Here is a 21,533-nt window from a genome sequence, read left to right as displayed (position 1 = left end):
ATGGGGGTCCCTGCTGAGTCTGGTTTCTCTCAAGGTTTCTTCCTGTATTTTTTCAGGGAGTTTACCTTGCCACTGTTGCCCTCGGCTTGCTCAACAGGGGTTTTTGGTCTGTTGGTCTTGGATTCTGTAAAGTTGCTTTGAGACAATGTTCATTGTAAAAAGTGCTATACAAGTAAATTTGACTTGACATGATTTTCCCGTCTAATTATGCGTAATTATTTTTTGCAACAGGACCCCTTAAGAACCACTTAAGAACCACTACTGTAGACTACAAGTTTAGGGCTAAAGGGTTAATAAGGGTGATCCAAAATAAAGGCTAATAAAGGCTTGGAAAGAAAGCATTTCTACTGATGGTAAACATGAACTAAGGTGCCAGCATTTAGCTGGTTGGGTATACCCCAATTGTCCTAGCAGTCAAACAGGATACAAACATTATGTTGCATAATGTGGCATGTTCACTTCTCTATGTCATAAAATACAGTACTACTCACCCAGTACTACTCAGCTGGGTAAAGACAGGAAAGAAACATGCTAACAAAATTAGCCCTCATTTTAGTGCAGCAGAATCCCACTGAATTACATGCTAGCCAGTCGTTCCTCTATGACTATGTCATTCACTGGAGAGGATGTCTATCAATCATACGTCAATGAGGCTATCAGTGAGGCTCTTCAGGAGGCAGATAAGACTCCTGTTTTCTTATAATTCTGGAGATGCGAAGCAGGAATGACCAGATTACACAGATTATATGCTAGTTCACTTCTGTAAATAAAATGAGGAACATCTGCTAAGCTTGTCAAGTACAAGTACTACAGTTTAGGGCTAAAATGTAAATGTCTTCCATAAAGGACTTTAAAACAGATCTGCAATCTTTATTACAGGGGAAAGCAATAGACTCAAAAGCATCCAGTTTGTAATTTACCTCAGACAAATTGTAAAATCCATTAAATTATTGTCATATAGAAAGGTCTTATATATGAACCATCTATAAATGGGTACTGTTAAGTAATCCCAGTGAAGACCTGTTAATAGTATCTGTGTACATAACCAACTAGTAGATTTTGACTAATTCACTACAGTAGTGTCAATTGGGTCATGCACAGTTATTAAATCAATGTATTTATGTATTCTTTCACTTTGCCTGGACCACCTGTCCTAGTATTTTTTTTGTAAACCTGACACTTGTGGATGAATAAATCAATTCTTTTTTTTAATCTTTTTTGGAGAGTGTACAAATTTTGTACGCAGGTGTATTGACAATACATGTTCTTTGATAATTTGCCTTAGGAATTTTTCACCTTCAGCATGATCAGTACTGGTTGCATCTAACCTTCCCAGCTAATGACAACATGTCATATAATAACATTAGTTATTATTAATTTAATTTCTTGATATTGTGCTGGTATGAGTGGATAAGACACAGCAATGCTGATGGAGTTTTTAAACACCTAACTGTCACTGCTGGACTGAGAATAGTCCACCAACCAAAAACATCCAGCCAACAGCGCCCTGTGGGCAGAGTCCTGTGTCCACTGATGAAGGTCTAGAAGATGACCAACTCAAACAGCAGCAATAGATGAGCGATCGTCTCTCACTTTACATCTACAAGGTGGTCCAACTAGGTAGGAGTATCTAATTGAGTGGACAGTGAGTGGACACGGTATGTAAAAACTCTAGCAGTGTTGCTGTGTCTGATCCACTCATACCAGCACAACACACACTAACACACCAACACCATGTCAGTGTCACTGCAGTGCTGAGAATGATCCACCACCCAAATAATACCTGCTCTGTAGTGGTCCTGGGAGAGTCCTGACCATTGAAGAACAGCATTAAGGGGGCTAACAAAGCATCCAGAAAAACAGATGGACTACACTCAGTAATTGTAGAACTTCAAAGTGCTCCTATATGGTAAGTGGAGCTGATTAAATGGACAATGTGTGTAGAAACAAGGAGGTGGTTTTAATGTTATGCCTGATCAGTGTATATGATACACTATATACACTATATAGAGAAAAGTGCACATTACACCTACAGGCATTAATATGGAATTAGTCCCTTCTACTTCAACCTACAGCCTCCACTCTCCTGGGAAGAAAGCCTGTAAAATGCTCTCCCAGTGGAGTGGAAGCTGTTATAGCTGCAAATAGGTATCCATACAAATAGCTTGTTTATATAATATGTATGTATGTATGTATGTATGTATGTATGTATGTATTATATGTGTGTTTCTTTCTTGTAATAATAAATACTACTCGACTAAATAGTATGTCACTATCAGTAATACTAATGACACTGTTACTATTATAAAATGCCATGTGGTGCATTGTGTGGTAAGTAGAACAGAGGGAGTCACCTCTTGATGACCTCATCAGCTCCACTAATGTCAAACAGATGTGACCCAACGTTTCAAATGTATTAACTTTAAATAAATTTAAATTTAAATTTAAAATTTAAAATAAATAAATAAATTTAAATTAATATTTTTCTAGGACACAAGCATGCATAGTTATGATTATCGGGGTAAAATAAAACTGGTCTTTAAGGACATAGAGCTAATCAGAGCTAATCTCCTCAAAAATAATGCAGTACAATGAGATGATAGGCAAAAAAATATCAAGCAATTACAAAAGCAACATGACCAAGCACATATGGTTAAACATTCTTGCAGACGAAGGGTTAAGAAGCACAAACAATAACATTTCGGAGAGCAGATGTCCTTGAGGGAGAAAAGAAGGGCGCCGGCCGATGGCTAATCTTGTATTCTCAGCATGATCAAATCACCAGGCAACAGATATAAATAAAAGGGCCCAGGAAATGAGGAATTCACATTCAAGGGTGTCAGCAGCAAAATGAAGATTCATGGTGAAGAGGAGAGAAGGGAAGGAGGCAAAAATTAACTGCACATAAAAGGACACAGCAGCTCTTGAAGAAGAAGAGATGGAGAAATAAAGAGAGAAAAAGAAATAGAGAGAGAGAGAGAGAGAGAGAGAGAGAGAGAGAGAGAGAGAGAGAAATATCACATGGCAGAAGGGTGAGTGCTCTGTACTCCGTCATGGAGACAGGTGCTTTTATTTGACATGCAATAGCAGGCCTTTGTTATGGAGGATTTTCTAAAAATACTGAGGCCCCTCTTTCTGTCTCACACACACATCATCACTCTGCTCCATGCACAGCTCATTACTGACACACAAACACACACACACACACAATCACCTACAGACACACATGTATTCATACACACACACATGCACTCCTGCATAAAACATCTGTAGTACTGTCAAGAATTCATATCAATTTAATTCCAATAAAAGTAATAAATACAGTTCTAATAAAAGTTTCAATATTTATATTTCCAGTTTACACTGAAATGAGCCAAAACTTTAAGACTACCCTCTAAAATGTCCATGGCAATGCCCATTTCTTAACAGTCATGCATGTCCTGGTCAAAGATATATTACATGTTAAGCTGATTGTAGTTTCTAATAGTTCACATGTTGAATGCAGCAGATTTGATCAGCATAAAGACCCAAGTGACTTTGATATGAACCAAATCATTATGGCCAGAGATCTGGGTTGTTCCTATGAAAAAGAGGCAGGGGGTGCTCACAGACAGCCATGGTATGGATCAACAGAAAGGCTGTTGTAATTCCAATAGCAGAAAATTTTAATACTGATGATGAGGTGAATGTGTAACAATACATAAAGCATCAGACTCCTCTGTGTACAGGGGAGTGCAGTCAAAGGTCTGTCAATGCACCCATGCTAACTGCTGGTCACTGTTACAGCATCTACATTGTGCACACTGACATCAGAAATGGACATTGGGGCAATGGAAAAAGCCAGATTGGTCTGACGAATCCTGTTTTCTTCAAGATCACGTGGACAGATGGGTCTGGTGAAGAGATGGCACCAGGATACACTGTAGGATTGTCCGTCTCTCAAAGTACAGAAGTTGAATAACCTGGTTTAACATCCTAGTACCAGACACCATGGGTCTGTTCGAAAACCAATAGAGCTGCCTTGCTGCCTACCTAAGAAGCTGTCTAAGTAGAGAGGATTCTAATAAGACATCAAACTTATAAGGCAGGTTAGTCAGACACACTACTTAGAGTAACTAGTAACACAGTTAGCCTCAGGCCATTAACACCATAGGGCTGAGGCAGCACAAGCCGCTAGCATACCAGCTAACATCTCCCTCTGTGTACTGAAAACGGTTAAACTCTGACTGCCAAGCCCAAATTTGGAAATAAATGACACTTGTAAATCTTTACAATACATTTGAACATTACATTTGAAAAGAACTCAATTCGTTTTCCACATCCGTCCACCATATTTGTCATTTTTTTGTGAGACAAGTTGTGCCGCACTGAATGCTGGGATTGCATTCACTGTTAAGGAAGCTTTGGATGCTACCTCGTCAATCGGTCAGGCTATATAAGACACCATAGTAGGCAGCATTTTCAGGTATCTAAGAATTTGGACAGGCTTCTTGTCGAGTTGAGAAAAGCTGGTCAGTTTAGTAAAGCACTGCAAATAGCTACCTTAAGTGTTTGAAGCAGGGATGAAGTGTTTGCCCCATAGAAAAAGCTCCAAACCAAAAACCAGCACTTGACATCAAGATGAACAATCACACAGATAAACTGAAAGTATCTACAGTAACACTTCACATGAAAGTAAACCTTCTGACCTGTTTCTGCTCCTCTCCTAGACTGTCCCACATGGAGGCCACAATTTTGGACACATCTCCGAAAGTGGCATTGGGGTTCTGGCCCTTGATGGCCGCCTGAGTGTCCCGGAAGAAGAGGGCATAAGCCGAGACAGGCTTCTGAGGCTCGTTGGGGTCCTTCTTCTTTTTCTTCTTCTGGGGCTTAGGCTTGGGCTTCATCATGTCTGACGAGGGTCTCTTTTCACCCGTGATCTTGAAAAAACACAAAGAAGAAAGAAGAGATTTACACACAAGTTCAATACCAGCCACAGTAGTGTTCTAACCTAAATAGTCCATAAAATATTATATTTCCCCTGTCCCAAGTTGTTTTAAAAAAATATATTTTGTTTATGCATTTTCTCCTCTTTTTCTCCCTTTTAACGTGTCCAATTGCCCGATTGCGTCATGCTTTCTCTCCACCAATGCCAATTCCTGCTCTGATTGAGGAGAACGAAGCTAACCCACGCCCCCTCGTGGCCACACGTGGGCAGCATGCCGTATGCATCTTGTCACCTACACTTTGACGAGTGCAGTGCAGATCAGCACTGTGTACGGAGAGACACCCTGACAGCACTCTTTTTCCATCTCTGTGCAGGCGGCATCAATCAGCCAGCAGAGGTCATAATTGCATTAGTTATGAGAAAGTCCCTATCCAGCTTTTTTAATATCCCACCCCTATCTGAACAACAGGCCAATCGTTGTTCATGTGGCTGCTCAGCCCAGACGGCAGGCAGAGATGAGACTCGATACGATGTATTCGAGATCCAAGCTCTGGTTCCGGCGTGTGTTTTTACCTCTGCGCCACCTGAGTGGCCTTCTGTCCCAACTGTTTTTGAGTGGGCATCAAATTTAAAATGTGCTTTTTTACCAAAATACAATCAAGTTGGTCAGACAAAACATGAAACATAATTTTTGTACATTTCTCATTTAAATAAAGGTTCAAATGAATTAAGAAATTACAGGTTCTTGGGTTTACTGTATTTTGCTAAATGTCCCAACTTTTTTGGAAATGGGGTTTGTAATTATATAAATTAGAACATCTAGAAACATAGGTAGAAATATACTCATGTGGAAAACAACAGTATCGTATATTTGGCTGTTTCAAACATATACAGCTACACAATACAGATTCTATACTATACTATCCTATTCTATTTTGTTCTATTCTACGTATAATGTAAAATGTGGGCACTAGCCATGATGGTATCAGAAGTCTGAAGCACTGTGTGCTATTTGCAACAGGAAACCAAAAGCAACATTAAAGTCTTTAAATGTAATTAACCACAATTCTATGTAGGTCATATTAGTAGCTAGCAGCCCAGTTTGCTAGTTGCTAAATTGTAAACAGCAAGCCATGTTGCAGACAGAGAGCACGCTTGTTTTCAATCTCACTCTGAGTGAATTTCTGTTGAATAGTCAATAGTAGTATAAGCTACAATAATATAGACACAATATTTTATGTAGGTAGCACAATCACATAGTTTACAGGCTGGCTAATTAGCCTAGCATGAACTGTGTACAGGCAGAAAGATCATGAGAGTCCTTCAGTATGCTGTAATAATAATAATATGAAGATTAGAAGAATTGGGTCTAAAATTGTAAAGTGTAGTTAGTGATATTTGTTTATTTGTGTTTATTTAGAGGAGCTACCTACAAAGAGGTTTTTATTTCAACAGGTTTTATTGATTTATTCATTCAGGCGCATTTAAAGGTGGAATCCTACAATGCACTACTAAATAAAGAAAAAAAAATGCTATACTATGCAGTTTAATTTATGCTTTCGGGCGTTCGAGTGATAATCCGGTTTTAGTTATGCGTGTGTTTGATTAAGCAAACGTGAGATGCATTTTAGCTGCAAGCATCATAAAAAAATGGGATAGGATACAGTTAAACCCAAAGAGTGCTTTCACTCCAGTCTAGTTTAAATAATCTGCTCTGACAGGCTATGGACAATCTCTCTCTCTATCTCTCTCTCTCCATCCACACACACACACACACACACACACAGAACAGACCTCTGGAAAAAGTGTGCTGAAATATTCAGAGATAAATTGATTTCTGTACTGCAGGCCAAGCTAAGCAGGCATTGTTAAATATCCCATTTGAATCAGTGCTACATGGCTTCAACTGAGATCTGACGCAGACAAATATTTGTTTTGGTCTGATGATGCAGTTACAGGTTCGAAACGAAACAATTTTATTATTTAAGCAAGTAAAAATATTGAGAGAAGAGGCAATGGAAGTAGTAGCGAGACTAGAAGACTAGAAATAATGCATGACAGGGCTTGCTGGACAGCAGTACAGGTAAGACTTCTAAGGACTAAGGGCTGTGTTTGGCTAGTCAGATAGCCTAGCGATCAGAAAAGGTAAAATTTTTCTTGGTGGTATAATCAAGTGCCCTCATAGACTTTCCACATTGATCATTTATGGTGCCATAGTGCTATCAGCCAATCACATTGCTTTTGATATTTGCCTGTAACCAGTTTAGAACTAAATCCGATTTTAAGTTTGGTTTACAGCTCTTTGTTTTACTGCAGCAATCAGTTTCATACTTTGAAACTAATAAAAAGGATTAAACCAACAAAGAATATATAGCATGCCATAAGGTCCAATGACCTGTCTGTGGATTTCCACAGGAATATAAAACAATATATAAGGCTGTAAATGTTCTCATCACCACAGTGGCCTCAATAATTATAAAAAAACAAACAAAAATACATGGCACAACCTTGAACCTTCCTAGAACTGGGCATTTGGGCAAGATGGGTCATGGTCATGGAGGTAACCATTTTAGCACTCTATAAATCAGGATTTTATATCTGATAAAGTTGCAAGACGGATGTCACTGTTGAGTAAAAAAAAAGGAATATGACTGTAAACAGTATATAAAGGACTTTGGTCTGATTAGATGGAAAATGAATGAACTCAGCAGAACAGCAAACACTACAGCTGGCAAAACAGGCTCTGGACATATACAATATTAATATCATCCCTGCAGTGAAATATGGTGGTGGCAGCATCATACTATGGGGGTGCTTCTCGGTAGCAGGGAGAAGGGGACTGATAAGAATTAAGGAAGGGATAAATGTAGCCAAATACAGGAATATTCTTGTACAAAACCTCTAGAGTGCCAGAAAACTCAGAGTGTGTTAATAGTTCCCTTTTCAAAATGACAATGAGCCAAAGCATGCAGCCAAAACAACACTGGAGTGACTTTGGTTTCTGAATGTTCTTAAGCATCTAAGCCAGGACTTCAGTACTCCATCAAACATAGAGACCTGAACATAGCAGTTACTTGACACTTGCCATCTGATGGAGAAAATCTGCTATAAATAATGGGATGAACTGTAATTGCTGCGAAACAGAAAATAAAGGTTTTAAATATTTTTTTAATGCATTTTAATGCTCCCTTTTTCTCCTGATTTCTAATCATATACCCAATTGTGTTATGCTTCCTCTCTACTGGAGCTGACCCCCATCCCGATTGAGGAGAGCGAGACTGTCACACGCCCCCTCCAACACGTGCGCAGTAGCCGACTGCATTTTTTCACCTGCATGAGGCAAGTTCATATGCCGATGAGCTTTGTGCATGGAGAGCCATACCCTGATCAGCATTATTCCTCGACTCTGCGCAGATGCCATCAACCAGCCAGCAGAGGCCGCAATTCGCTCAGTCACGAGGAATCCCTATCCGGCTTGTTCCACCCTATGAGCAACAGTCAATCGTTGTTCATGCAGCCGCCCAGCCCAGTCGGATGGCAGAGCTGAGGTTTAATACGATGTATTCGAAATCCCAGCTCTGGTGTGCTAGTGTGTTTTACCACTGGGCCACCTGAGCGGCTTGTTCTAAATGCTTTTGTGAAAAATAAATAGAAGAAAGAAAGAAAAAACCTCCAAACTCCAAAAACATGTTTCACCTTGTCATTATGGGTGATTAACTTAAAACTGATGGAAAATGATTTCCATTTAAAATGAAATTCATAACACAATAAACTGTGCAAAAAGTCACAGGGATATCAATACTTTCTGAATCTATTGCATATAATAAGGAAAATGAATAAATAAAATAAAAAATGAATCTTAGCCTAACAAGGTGTACGATATACAGACATACACATAGAAGTGGGCGGTTGGTACAGTGTGCAATATATTGTTATGCAAATGACACTATATTGAAAAAAAATAAAGTGTGGGATGAATTTATGCACACAATAATCTAGAGGAATAATTCAAGCTGCATGTCTTCATATGTGTGACAACGTGAATTCACACTATATAATATTTGGCACATTGACGTGTGTGTACCTGTACACAGCTGCAGATGAGTATGCAAACCGAAGCCTCTCTGATTGAGCTATGACTCATTTGTGTAGGTAAGAACAAGCCATGAGAAAACAGCCAAAACAGCAGCTAACACACACATCGCCCTAAGGATTTACATTTATTAAAATCCCTGACACTTTGCAGAAACACATCCATGTGTTAACCACATAGTAGAGAAACAATGCTCACTTTAAAGAACTGCCACATGCATATACAGTCTGTGTGTGTGGGTGTGTAAGGGTGTGATACATATGTGTGTGTGTGTGTGTGGGTGGGTTAGTGTGCGAAAGTGGACCAAACACTTTGCTTTCCAGCAAATAAAATGTCATGATAATTCAATATGCACTAATTGTTATTGTTGAAAAAAACAGCCTTCTGTGCCATAACAGAACAATACAGTTTGTTTAAAATACTCAGGTTAGTCTCACTTAAAAATACAAAGAACAACAGAAATGAAGCACCTCTAGCAACTTTTAATAGACCTTCGTCTAGTCGAATGGTCTGAAACAATGTAATTTAGGCATTGTGTAAGTTAATTCACTCTTTTTTATTCCAGGCTCCAATTAAGCATGCAGCACCGCGATAATGAGGGACTTCTAGCAGCCAGCGCATTAAATTAAATTCCAACTGACACTTTCAATAAAGGAAGAGGCTGATGGACAAGCTGAGGTAATCGGATTTCTAGGACAATAAAAATAGAGAGGACGAAATGAGCTTGAGAGAGACAAAAAGGGCAGAAGCAAAAAGGATGTGTATGTATGTATGTATGTGAAGCTATATTAGAGTTATGTGTGAACTATCTAAATAGAGCCGATTACAATAAATTGGTTTGTCATCATAAAACACACACAAATATTCTGATTGTAAACAACCTCTTAAGCAAATTAGCAAATTTAATAAAGATGATAAAACATTAAATGTCTTTCTTTCTTTCTTTCTGTCTGTCTGTCTTTCTATAGAGAAGAAAGAAAGTGCTTTCCTTTTTTCTTTCACTGTCCCAATTGTATTTGGTAACAGTCATTACTCAATTTTACTACTTGTTTCATCCTGTCATTGTCAAGGTGTTTCCGATACCACCCAGAAACACTTGGTGCAGGACTGGAATTTACCCTGGACCAGGTAGCAATCAACACACACTAATACATTTACTCATTTAAGAACCAAGAGTTACCAAAGCAGAGTACATGAAACCCATACAGACACAAAGAGAAAATACCAAACTCCTCAAACACACTGCCAGACTTATTTTACAAGTGCAAATCTCCAAACTCCAAAAGTATAATTGAAATTTTGTCCTAAATAATGATAACTGTACTCTAAATATGGTCTTTACTATTCTTAATATTTGTCCAATAAACTCAGTAAAGAGCATCAGATCTTCCTCATATTCTAAATAAATGGTCTGCATCACCTCTACATATTGCATATCCCAAGGAACAAAAAAGCTTTTCCTTCAATGCTCTATAGTGCCCACCTGTGGCCAAGAACTACATTGAAATCCTTTAAACACATCTAAAATCATCAATCACCTCCAAAACATCATCATATGTGCATCAGCTTTCACCAAACTACTCCTGAACTTATAAAACAACTGACACCTTTCCCTGTACCTTTGTGTGGTATTCTGCCTCCTCTTCCTGGGCGGAGTTTGAAGGAGAGGGCGTGGCCGACTGACTTCCCGCAGATGAAGGGGAAGCGTAGGTAAAGGAACCTCGGCCAATCCGAGAGCTGAGCTGGGACAGAGCGCTCATGGGATGGGGCAGTATCGTAGGAGAAGTGTTTAGCTTGGGGGCATGGTGGGTATGGGGGTAGTGCCCGCTGTCTGACCCGGCCAGAGCCTGCATCTAAAGGCAAGAGAAGAAACCACACTTTACTAAAAGCTAATAGATAGCCAACCAGATTTTTCCTTACCCTATTTTTAACTTTTTTTTAACTACTCACGTTATCTCCCCATTAGCTACCAAACTGGGAGAGGTGGGGCTAACGTTTTTGTCTGAGACATGTGAAGCCAGTCAACACCTTTTTCCACTGGGTCTAAAGAAAAGCAAACATGCCATCACTGCCACCTGAGCAGGCCCAGCCATGCTATTTTGAACTCTTAGCTGTGGATGGCTATGGCATTTGCAACTCATAAAAGCTTTTTTTGCACAATTTTCTTTGATCCTTATCGTTCTAAGGATTTTTGCAGGTCTTGCTGCTATACTTTCACCTCCTTTAGCATTGCACTTTGTGCTTTTAGTGTGATCTTTACCGGATGCTCCCTGCAACACTAGTGAATTTCTTTATTTGCAGACTTTGGCTTTTTGTGGATTGATGAGCGTTCAAGTCTTAAGAAAGTCTTACTGCATTTTTTTACATTGTTTTGCTCCCAGCATGGTTCAAATAAACATCATTTTTAAATGATTAATGATTTATTTAATTTTCATGAAGCAGGAAACATCTCAATCTTACACCTCCATCCTTACCTCATTAACTGGAATGCCTGGCTTGTGGAGAAGTTGTTAGTCAGAGATCAACATGCTAACTTGATGCTATTCTGAAGTGTGAATGATTAATGTGTCTAATAAAGACATCAAAAGAATATTATTTACTTCAATAGAAGGTGTTTGTCTATTATTATGACCAAAATATAGATTAGACCACATTTTATAAGTAATTATTGCAAACTCCAGGCTAAAACAACAATGTCCACAACTGTAAGAGTACCATGTGCACTCCACAACACTTCTCAATACACAGCAGTATCGGTGGGAAAGTAAAAAATGTAAGCTGAAACAATACAGAACGTGCCTCGACTCTGTGCCCTCTAAAATCGGGTCTTTAAAGATGTCCTAATTAACAAGTGAGTCCCTAAATTACAAGACTTTCGCATGCACTAATTTCACATTGTACTCACTGCAGCTAACTGTTTGAAATTTGTCCTTTTGCAGTAGCAGCAATTTCACAGACACGCTACCTGACCTGGTATATCAAACACAATCTTGTAAGATCACAGAGATAAAGTCTGAGTTTACAGTAAGTCATGTAAGGCATATTTTCATCATGACTGTCAAAGGCACTTCAAACCACTATCAAACCGCTACCCCATCAAAGCTTATCGTAATACAATCTAAAAATGACTGCAATAAGAGAAAAGCTTTAGGTTACAGCACCCGAGTCACAAAAAAAAAAAAAAAAAAATATATATATATATATATATATATACTGTATATACTGTATATATATATATATATATATATATATATATATATATATATATATATATATATATATATGTGTGGTACCTTGTAACTCAATGTCCCCTAAACTCAAAATCTTTAAAACTCAACATCCTTCATCGCAAAATTTGTACCTTTAAACTCAGCTTTTACTTTATTTATTAAATTTTTAGTGCTTGGCTTGAGTGGTGCAGTAAGACGACGTCATCAAAGTGCGCATATGAGACGAAACTGCATTTGGGTGGAATAACAGTCATATTCGCTCTGAAAGCGTCTATATGTATCTGTGTTTAGCTGGATTTTTCTCCTGTTTTACTAATCCACGCCCCCTCCAACACGTGGGCAGCAGCCATATGCATCTTGTCACCTACACTTTGACAAGTGCAATGCGGATCAGCACTGTGTACGGAGAGACACACCCTGACAGCACTCTTTTCCCATCTCTGTGCAGGCGCCATCAATCAGCCAGCAGCGGTCGTAATTGCATTAGTTATGAGAGAGTCCCTATCCGGCTTTTTAATAGCCCACCCCAATCTGAACAACAGGCCAATCGTTGTTCATGTGGCTACTTAGCCGATGTATTCGAGATCCCAGCTCTGGTTCCAGTGTGTATTTTTACTGCTGCGCCACTTGAGTGGCTCTCCTGTTTTACTTTTAAACTTGTGTTACAGCTCGGGGTTCTGAGAAATTGTACGAATCAGCTTTTTATTTCAGTGTTTTTTATATTATATTTGTGTTATTTTCAGTGTATGAGTGTCAAAAACACCCCCATTATTTTACATGGACCATGGAATGCAGTAACAGGTTTCCCAAACATCTTAATGGAATAAAAACACCTTGAACTCAACGCATTTTAAACTCAATGCCAGTCCCAGAATCAATTGACGTTGGGTTTCAAGGTACCACTGTATACATATATATGAAAAAGCACCTTTTCTATCATTATTAATATTTAGTGGGACAATATAACTGTAATATGATCTCTGACTATTACTATATATCTACTTAATATAATATAATGTTATAACAGGTTTAATCTTTTTTTAGTATAAACAATATATGAGGCAATATTCAGTAATTAAATGGTCCAACTTGACTGGTAGTCACTTTTGAATGCATGGCTTTATGTGTTATTGGCATATGGCTTTAAAAAGAACATGAATTTGAATTTGAATTCGAACTGTTAACTTTAGTCAAAAGCACTTTCGCCTCACAGCAGAAAGGTCCTGGGTTCAGTTCCTTTCTGTGTGGAGTTTGCATGTTCTCGCTGTGTCTGGGTGGGTTTCCTCCGGGAGCTCCAGTTTCCTCCCACAGTCCAAAGACATGCAAATGAAGTGAATTGGAGATACTAAGTTGTCCGTGACTGTGTTTGACATTAAACTTGAAATGATGAATCTTGTGTAACAAGTAACTACTGTTTCTGTCATGAATGTAACCAAAGTGTGTAAAACATGATGTAAAATCCTAATAAATAGATAGTCAAAAGTCAGCTACCTCGATAATAATGTCACTTTTACACTAGTACAAATTGTGGCACTTAATGTACTAGCCCACCACCAAATCTAAAGTTAAACATTCAAGTTTAAATCTCGCCCACACAGACACGACTGTCTGAGGGCAGATGGTCAAACGGGTTCCTCATTGCTTTTGCAATTGTGGTCTCTGCTGGCTGGTCGAGGCACCTGCACGAAGGACGGGTGCATGACTCTCCAAATGTGATACAATAATGCTTAATCCATAACACTCTCTGTAAGACCCTGTCTGTAGCAGGTGAAGGAAGTAACAGTTGAGGAATTGGATGTGACTAGACTGGAAGGAAAGGAGGGGAAATGCAAAAACAGAGTGTATATTATTTAGTAATTGTAATGAATAATAATGTGCTTGTATAAAAGATCAGATATTGGTAAAGTGTGATGTGTTTCTAAGAAATTTGAATGTGGGACAAATATTGTTTGGGAGCTGGATAAATAAAGTTTACAGTTTTTTACAAATGTACACTTTCAGTAAATCAACAATCGAAGACTTAGGTATTGTTTAAATGTTATTAATTATTGTTGTGCATCTTTATAGAAGAACACTTGACTATACACAGCAACTTACTCCAACTGACATACACAGAAAAAGTAAAACAAGATTATGAGTTTTTAATGAATTTTATTATTATAATTTTCCTATTTTACTTAATTTCAATTAAATATTTAATTTCCTCTAATTAATGTTTACAGTTCTGTATTTTTCATGTATATAATAACCCTGACTAGAATTTTCCTTCCCAGCTGTTGATTCCAATACAGAAATCTCATGCAATCATTCACACATTAACAGGAATATTCAGTGCACCAATTAAAAACAAAGTTGATGAACTAGCATTTATTCCTGGCATGCAAGATTCATATGCTGAATAATACATTAGACAGGAACTTGGCGCTTTTAACTGATCCCCAATGTTAAAGGGCTGGAGATGGAACAGTTTGCAGTAAAAAGTAGTAAGAGATGCTGTGATCTTTGTCAGATCCTCTAATCATGTTAATTAGCCTCAGCAGAGCCTCCACCATCGACAACACACAGATAAAGAGAAAGAGAGAGAGAGAGAGAGAGAGAGAGCTATGCTGGTGGCTTTCAGTTACAAATAATAAAACACATGAACACCAGTTCACAATGTTTTATAAAGTTCTTTATCCTGATCTGAAGCATATCCCAGAAACACAGGGCAGGAATATATCCTGAACAGTATGCCAATCAGAGCTGAAACTTGATACGATGTATTCAAGATCCCAGCTCTGGTGTTCAGCGTGTGATTTACTGCTGCACCACCTGAGCGGCAATTAATGAATATAAAAAAAAAAATTTTTTGTCTGCATGAAACTATATGCTAAATTTTTTTCTATTTTATTCAACGTAGTCAATTTGTCTTCCGCTGCTGGGGGATCCCTGATTGCAGTTGGTGGGTATTTTCCTGCCCTTAACAGAACCTTTTTTCGCCCATGCATTCTGCACAGGCACCTCTATCTGCTAATCAGGGTCCTTACACAGCGTTTGAAGACCCCACCCACATAGTCCGGTCATCCCGCTAGATGCAATGCTGAATTTCGAACCAAGGAGTTCAGAATCTTGGCGCTGGGCACCTTGTATGCTAGTTTTTTTTTTTTTTATAAATAAATGAATGTATCCTTGCAAAACCTTGGTAAAACTCAGAAAACCAAAGTGCAGCGTTTGTTGATTTGATTTGACCTGTATTATTGATTTATTTTTTTTATTGTACACAAATGCTCATTCCAAATTTACTTTCAAAAAATGTTCCTATAAGTTGAGGCAGGAGCATTGTGTGACATCACCCTTCCTTTAAACAATCCATAATGATTTAATATGTTATAGGATAGAATGTCTTTATTTGTCATATATACAGACGTACAGTACAATGAAATTTTTTCTTCACATATCCCAGCTTGTTTGGCAGCTGGGGTCAGAGCGCAAGGTATGGCGCCCCTGGAGCAGAGGACCTTAAGAACCTTGCTCAAGGGCCCAACAGCGGCTGCATGGCAGAGCTGGGATTCAAACTCTCAACCTTTTAGTTGATAGCCCAAAGCTCTACCCACTAGGCCACTACCACCATCCCTACAAGCTGAATTTTTAAGCATTCTTCCATATTTTGTCGTATTCAAGTCTTATCAAATAAAAAAAGAAAATAGAAGTGAATGCATGATTTTTAAAAGTTATTTTTAGTTAAAAATTTATATTTAATTAATTTTAATTATGATATTATTATTTTATTTTGACTGAACTCTAATAACCCTGATTAAAATTTACTACCCTACCTCATTTGTCAATTTCACAGCAACAAAAATATATATTATATTCATTTATTTATGAATTACTAAAATAATGGTTAACTGTCCATGTACATCAATGTACTGAATCACTATCACAGGGTAATTTCAATTAAATAAGTTATTATTCTGTTCTTTAAATTCTCAAAAGTGTTCTTAAATTAGTTCAGATGTATTTCATGCACTCAGAATATAAAGTTATGGTAAAAGAGAGCATCATGTTTAATTGATTAAGAAGGAAAATGAATGCTTAATGTGTTATGAAGCTCCAAAGTAGGTTGCCTTCCAATAAAGCGCAACCAGCTCTTTAAACCGTGAATTTAGAGAGCCGGGGATGAAGCAGTTTGGAGTACTTAGTCGTAAGAGATTCTGTGATCTTTGTCTCCACTAGCATGAACACTGATTAGGATTCGCTGTATTTACAGAGCATTAGCTTGTTTCCTCGCTGCAGGTAACAAAGAGGAAAACCGGAACAAAAGCAGTGCTTTTTGCATTTCAAATTTGCTCATGACCCCCCCCCCCCCTTCCCCCCACCTCCTCCAACCTGAAATCATATTTCAAAACCCCCATCACTTCAAATTTCAAACATGCCGAAATTGCTTTTGCATTGGGAAGGGGTGGGGGTCGAGAGGAGAAAAAAAGAGAGAAAATCAATTCATTTTCCATTTTCACTGGAGTTGCTCTTTAAGAACTTCCACAAACCAAGAAGCATTGAAAAACCAATTAATCAAACATGAATGGCCTATCATAGCTACTGCAAGCCTATTTCCATAGCAACAGCCTCAGGCTAGAAGCAGCAGCCGTGCTCTTTAATCCGGGTACACTGGAGCTTTTTCTAAACAACAGAACAAGACAAGAGAGCAGGACAGAAAGTGTACCGCTCGCCCAGCACCGACTCAGCACTCCTGCTCCAGATGATGGGAGACTGGTTTTGGTTGGAGGGCAAAAGGTATCATCATCGGTTCTTCACTGTCAACACGCAAAGCACCAATCGTTCCCAATCTAGAGTTCCTACCATTCACTCCATTTGAAAACAAAAATGAATTATTTATGGTTTTTGTTTCAAAACTGGCATAGCAGCACTATGATTTGAATTCTGCATTTCATTTTAATGGCATTGAGTTCAATCACTGTTCCCTATGCCTAACAGAGAGACTGAGACCTATTTATATTATATTTATTATTATTAATTTTATAATACAGTTCTAAAATGGATATATAATATTATTAATAAAATATTTTGTTTAATAATTAATTAATTGTAATGAATTAAACACATCAAACTACCTGTTTTGCAAAATGTTAATTAAATGTTAATAATTAGGTCTGTCTACTACTATCTGAACATTGGAGATTTTTAAGCATATTCTAGAGAAGGACCTTTTTTGTTATTGCTTTAAATCTAAAAGATTTAGATATTAATTTTCTAAAACATAATAGTTTAAGTAACTTATTGGCAGAGACTGAATGTCAAGTTATAGATCACCTTTGGAGATGAATTAGCAAATACACACTGCACATAAAGATATATGTCTACATTTGATTAAATGCATCTAATATTTTATTTATTCCTGACATAAAGAAAATAGAATTTTGATTCATATCTAAATGTATTAGGGTGCTCAGGTGATGCAGCACTACACTGCACTAGCACACTACCACTGGGATCCGGGGTTCGAATACCCAACGGTCAGGCGTCCACATGCAGACATGATTGGCTGTGTCTGAGTGGGGAATGGCTAAGGCCATTCGATGGATGGCTTGTCCTGGCCAGGGTGTGTTACCTCATTATGCCCTGTGATTCCTGGAAAGCCAGTGACCAACACTGACCAGGATAACACAGTGGTAAAACATTCAAATTAAAAATTTCATAGTACATTATTTCTATAGTGCCCTGATTTGGCATTCATTTATTTTCATCATAGCTATCTATTTTGGGCAAATAAAATAATGAACCAAGCTGAATTTCATTATAGATAGATAGATAGATAGATAGATAGATAGATAGATAGATAGATAGATAGATAGATAGATAGATAGATAGATAGATAGATAGATAGATAGATAGATAGATAGATAGATAGATAGATAGATAGATAGATAGATAGATAGATAGATAGATAGATAGATAGGCCTATGTAGCTATGATACAATTTTCCTTACATAGGGGGACAGTGGTAGCCTAGTGGGTAGGGCTTTGGGCTATCAACTGAAAGTTTGAGAGTTCGAATCCCTGCTCTCGGCTTCAGGAGTGCCGTACAATGGCTGACCCTGCACTCTGACCCCAGCTTCCATACAAGCTGGGATATGCAAAGAAAGAATTTCGTTCTACTGTACACCTGTATATGTATACAGTGGTGCCTTGCAACCCAACATCCCCTAAAAACTCAAAATCTCACATTAATTTCCCTTCAGGATCAATGAAGTAATCAATCAATCAATAAGCTTTAATAAAGTCATATAAAAATGTACAAAAAAAGTCACAGTATGTACCTTTAAGAAAAAGTAAGAAAAAATCTACAGTACAATATTTGGGATTTAAAGACCTCTCTGACAGAAGTAGTTTCAAAAGTTGATGTACCATGTTTGGCCATTTATGTTTTAGTGTTTTTCAATACAATTTGTTTGCTACTCTTTCTTTAATTACTGTCAATATATAACAAGGTTCAGTGTCTAATCATGATTAAAACACTAGTTACCGTTATCTACTGCAGTGTCTACATCCTCAGTGTTAAGAGCAGGTATTGTGGATTATTTACATTCAGTGCTGTATGTTGTTTAAACAGCAGGAGAGACTACAGTTTGGTGATTAAAAATACACCTAGATTAAATGAGAATTATACCAAGAGACAGTGGGACACAAAGACAGACAGAGATCCATGAAAAGAAAATATGTACTTGCTCTAAAATCAGTGAAACCAAGACTAAGTGATACATAAAAAAGCACAAGGACTGAGCTTAAGTATGCAAAAAGACTGCGTTATTCAAGAAGAACACAGCAAAGGGAGAAGGGGTAAAGTTATACTGTAAAAATAGCCAGATGTGGCTATTCTATAGGACTTTCATGTATAAAATCTAAGTAACACCTGCTAGTTTGATTGAGTCCATATGTAATTTGGGTCTGAATAGCGCAAATTACAGTGAAAGTTGGTGTGAATTACTGTGCTGTGATTTATCATTATTTATAATTCTAAGAATAGAAAGAGCAGGTCTACATGAATACGACCGAAATGCAGATACAGATCTGATGCTGGTCTAAATGACCAGAATTTACTAAACTCTCAAAACATTTTTAAATATCAGAGACCAAAATAAATGAGACATAGTACTTGCTTGCTTCCTGTCCACAATTAATGTTTATTTATTTATTTTTTACATTTGTCCATTAAGACTTGCCGAAGCGCATTTTATATCAATGCTAAATCTGCCTTTAATTACTTTAATGTTGTGTATTAGTCTGGGAGAGATTTATTTTATAATATGTGGATGCGTTGCTTACTCCAAATGTCACCATCACAGGAAACATGCATACTTGTATAAAACACCACTTTGTATAAGGTTTTGCAGAATTTATTTATTTGAGCATTTTTGGCCATATTGGCTTCATACAGTCCTGCCAGTCCTCTGACTGATTTAAAAACAAAAGTGTAAAGTCTAAAGGAAATTATTAACTCTGAAAAAGAAATCTAAAATAGAGTTAAAGAAGTAATAGAGTTATTGTAATAAAGATCTACTTTTTTTCTTAATTATATATATATATATAGTGATATAGGGCCAGTGATAGCTCAGTGGTTAAGGTACTGGACTAGTAAACAGAAGGTTGCCGGTTCAAGCCCCACCACCACCAAGTTGCCACTGTTGGGTCCCTGAGCAAGGCCCTTAACCCTCAATTGCTCATTGTGTTCCGCTCACTGTGTAAGTCGCTTTGGATAAAAGTGTCTGCTAAATGCTGAAAATGTAAATGTGTATATACAGTGTATCACAAAAGTGAGTACACCCCTCACATTTCTGCAAATATTTCATTATATCTTTTCATGGGACAACACTATAGACATGAAACTTGGATATAACTTAGAGTAGTCAGTGTACAGCTTGTATAGCAGTGTAGATTTACTGTCTTCTGAAAATAACTCAACACACAGTCATTAATGTCTAAATAGCTGGCAACATAAGTGAGTACACCCCACAGTGAACATGTCCAAATTGTGCCCAAATGTGTCGTTGTCCCTCCCTGGTGTCATGTGTCAAGGTCCCAGGTGTAAATGGGGAGCAGGGCTGTTAAATTTGGTGTTTTGGGTACAATTCTCTCATACTGGCCACTGGATATTCAACATGGCATCTCATGGCAAAGAACTCTCTGAGGATGTGAGAAATAGAATTGTTGCTCTCCACAAAGACGGCCTGGGCTATAAGAAGATTGCTAACACCCTGAAACTGAGCTACAGCCTGGTGGCCAAGGTCATACAGCGGTTTTCCAGGACAGGTTCCACTAGGAACAGGCTTCGCCAGGGTCGACCATAGAAGTTGAGTCCACGTGTTCGGCGTCATATCCAGAGGTTGGCTTTAAAAAATAGACACATGAGTGCTGCCAGCATTGCTGCAGAGGTTGAAGACGTGGGAGGTCAGCCTGTCAGTGCTCAGACCATACGTCGCACACTGCATCAACTCGGTCTGCATGGTCGTCATCCCAGAAGGAAGCTGACGCACAAGAAAGCCCGCAAACAGTTTGCTGAAGACAAGCAGTCCAAGAACATGGATTACTGGAATGCCCTGTGGTCTGACGAGACCAAGATAAACTTGTTTGGCTCAGATGGTGTCCAGCATGTGTGGCGGCGCCCTGGTGAGAAGTACCAAGACAACTGTATCTTGCCTACAGTCAAGCATGGTGGTGGTAGCATCATGGTCTTGGGCTGCATGAGTGTTGCTGGCACTGGGGAGCTGCAGTTCATTGAGGGAAACATGAATTCCAACATGTACTGTGACATTCTGAAACAGAGCATGATCCCCTCCCTTCGAAAACTGGGCCTCATGGCAGTTTTCCAACAGGATAACGACCCCAAACACAACCTCCAAGATGACAACTGCCTTGCTGAGGAAGCTGAAGGTAAAGGTGATGGACTAAACCCAATTGAGCACCTGTGGCGCATCCTCAAGTGGAAGGTGGAGGAGTTCAAGGTGTCTAACATCCACCAGCTCCGTGATGTCATCATGGAGGAGTGGAAGAGGATTCCAGTAGCAACCTGTGCAGCTCTGGTGAATTCCATGCCCAGGAGGGTTAAGGCAGTGCTGGATAATAATGGTGGTCACACAAAATATTGACACTTTGGGCACAATTTGGACATGTTCACTGTGGGGTGTACTCACTTATGTTGCCAGCCATTTAGACATTAATGGCTGTGTGTTGAGTTATTTTCAGAAGACAGTAAATCTACACTGCTACACAAGTTGTACACTGACTA

General features: G+C 38.3%; 1 protein-coding gene across 4 annotated transcripts in view; it reads right to left on the bottom strand.

Moving 5' to 3' along the window:
* tox2 (TOX high mobility group box family member 2) overlaps nt 1-21,533 on the bottom strand; it is a 213,897-nt gene that overhangs the window by 16,435 nt on the left and 175,929 nt on the right. For 3 of the 4 annotated variants that reach the window (XM_062997478.1, XM_062997479.1, XM_062997481.1), the window contains 2 exons: nt 10,640-10,873; nt 4,689-4,919 (listed from right to left, as the gene is read on the bottom strand). In XM_062997478.1, coding sequence (XP_062853548.1) covers nt 4,689-4,919; nt 10,640-10,873 — 465 coding nt within the window. The remainder of the gene's footprint in view (nt 1-4,688; nt 4,920-10,639; nt 10,874-21,533) is intronic. The other variant, XM_062997482.1, reaches the window with a different exon arrangement.

The sequence above is a fragment of the Trichomycterus rosablanca genome, chromosome 6 (assembly GCF_030014385.1).
Source record: "Trichomycterus rosablanca isolate fTriRos1 chromosome 6, fTriRos1.hap1, whole genome shotgun sequence".
NCBI classification, from domain to species: Eukaryota; Metazoa; Chordata; class Actinopteri; order Siluriformes; family Trichomycteridae; genus Trichomycterus; species Trichomycterus rosablanca.
The sequence above is the reverse complement of the archived record's forward strand: the minus strand, read 5'-3'. Positions and strand labels throughout refer to the sequence as shown.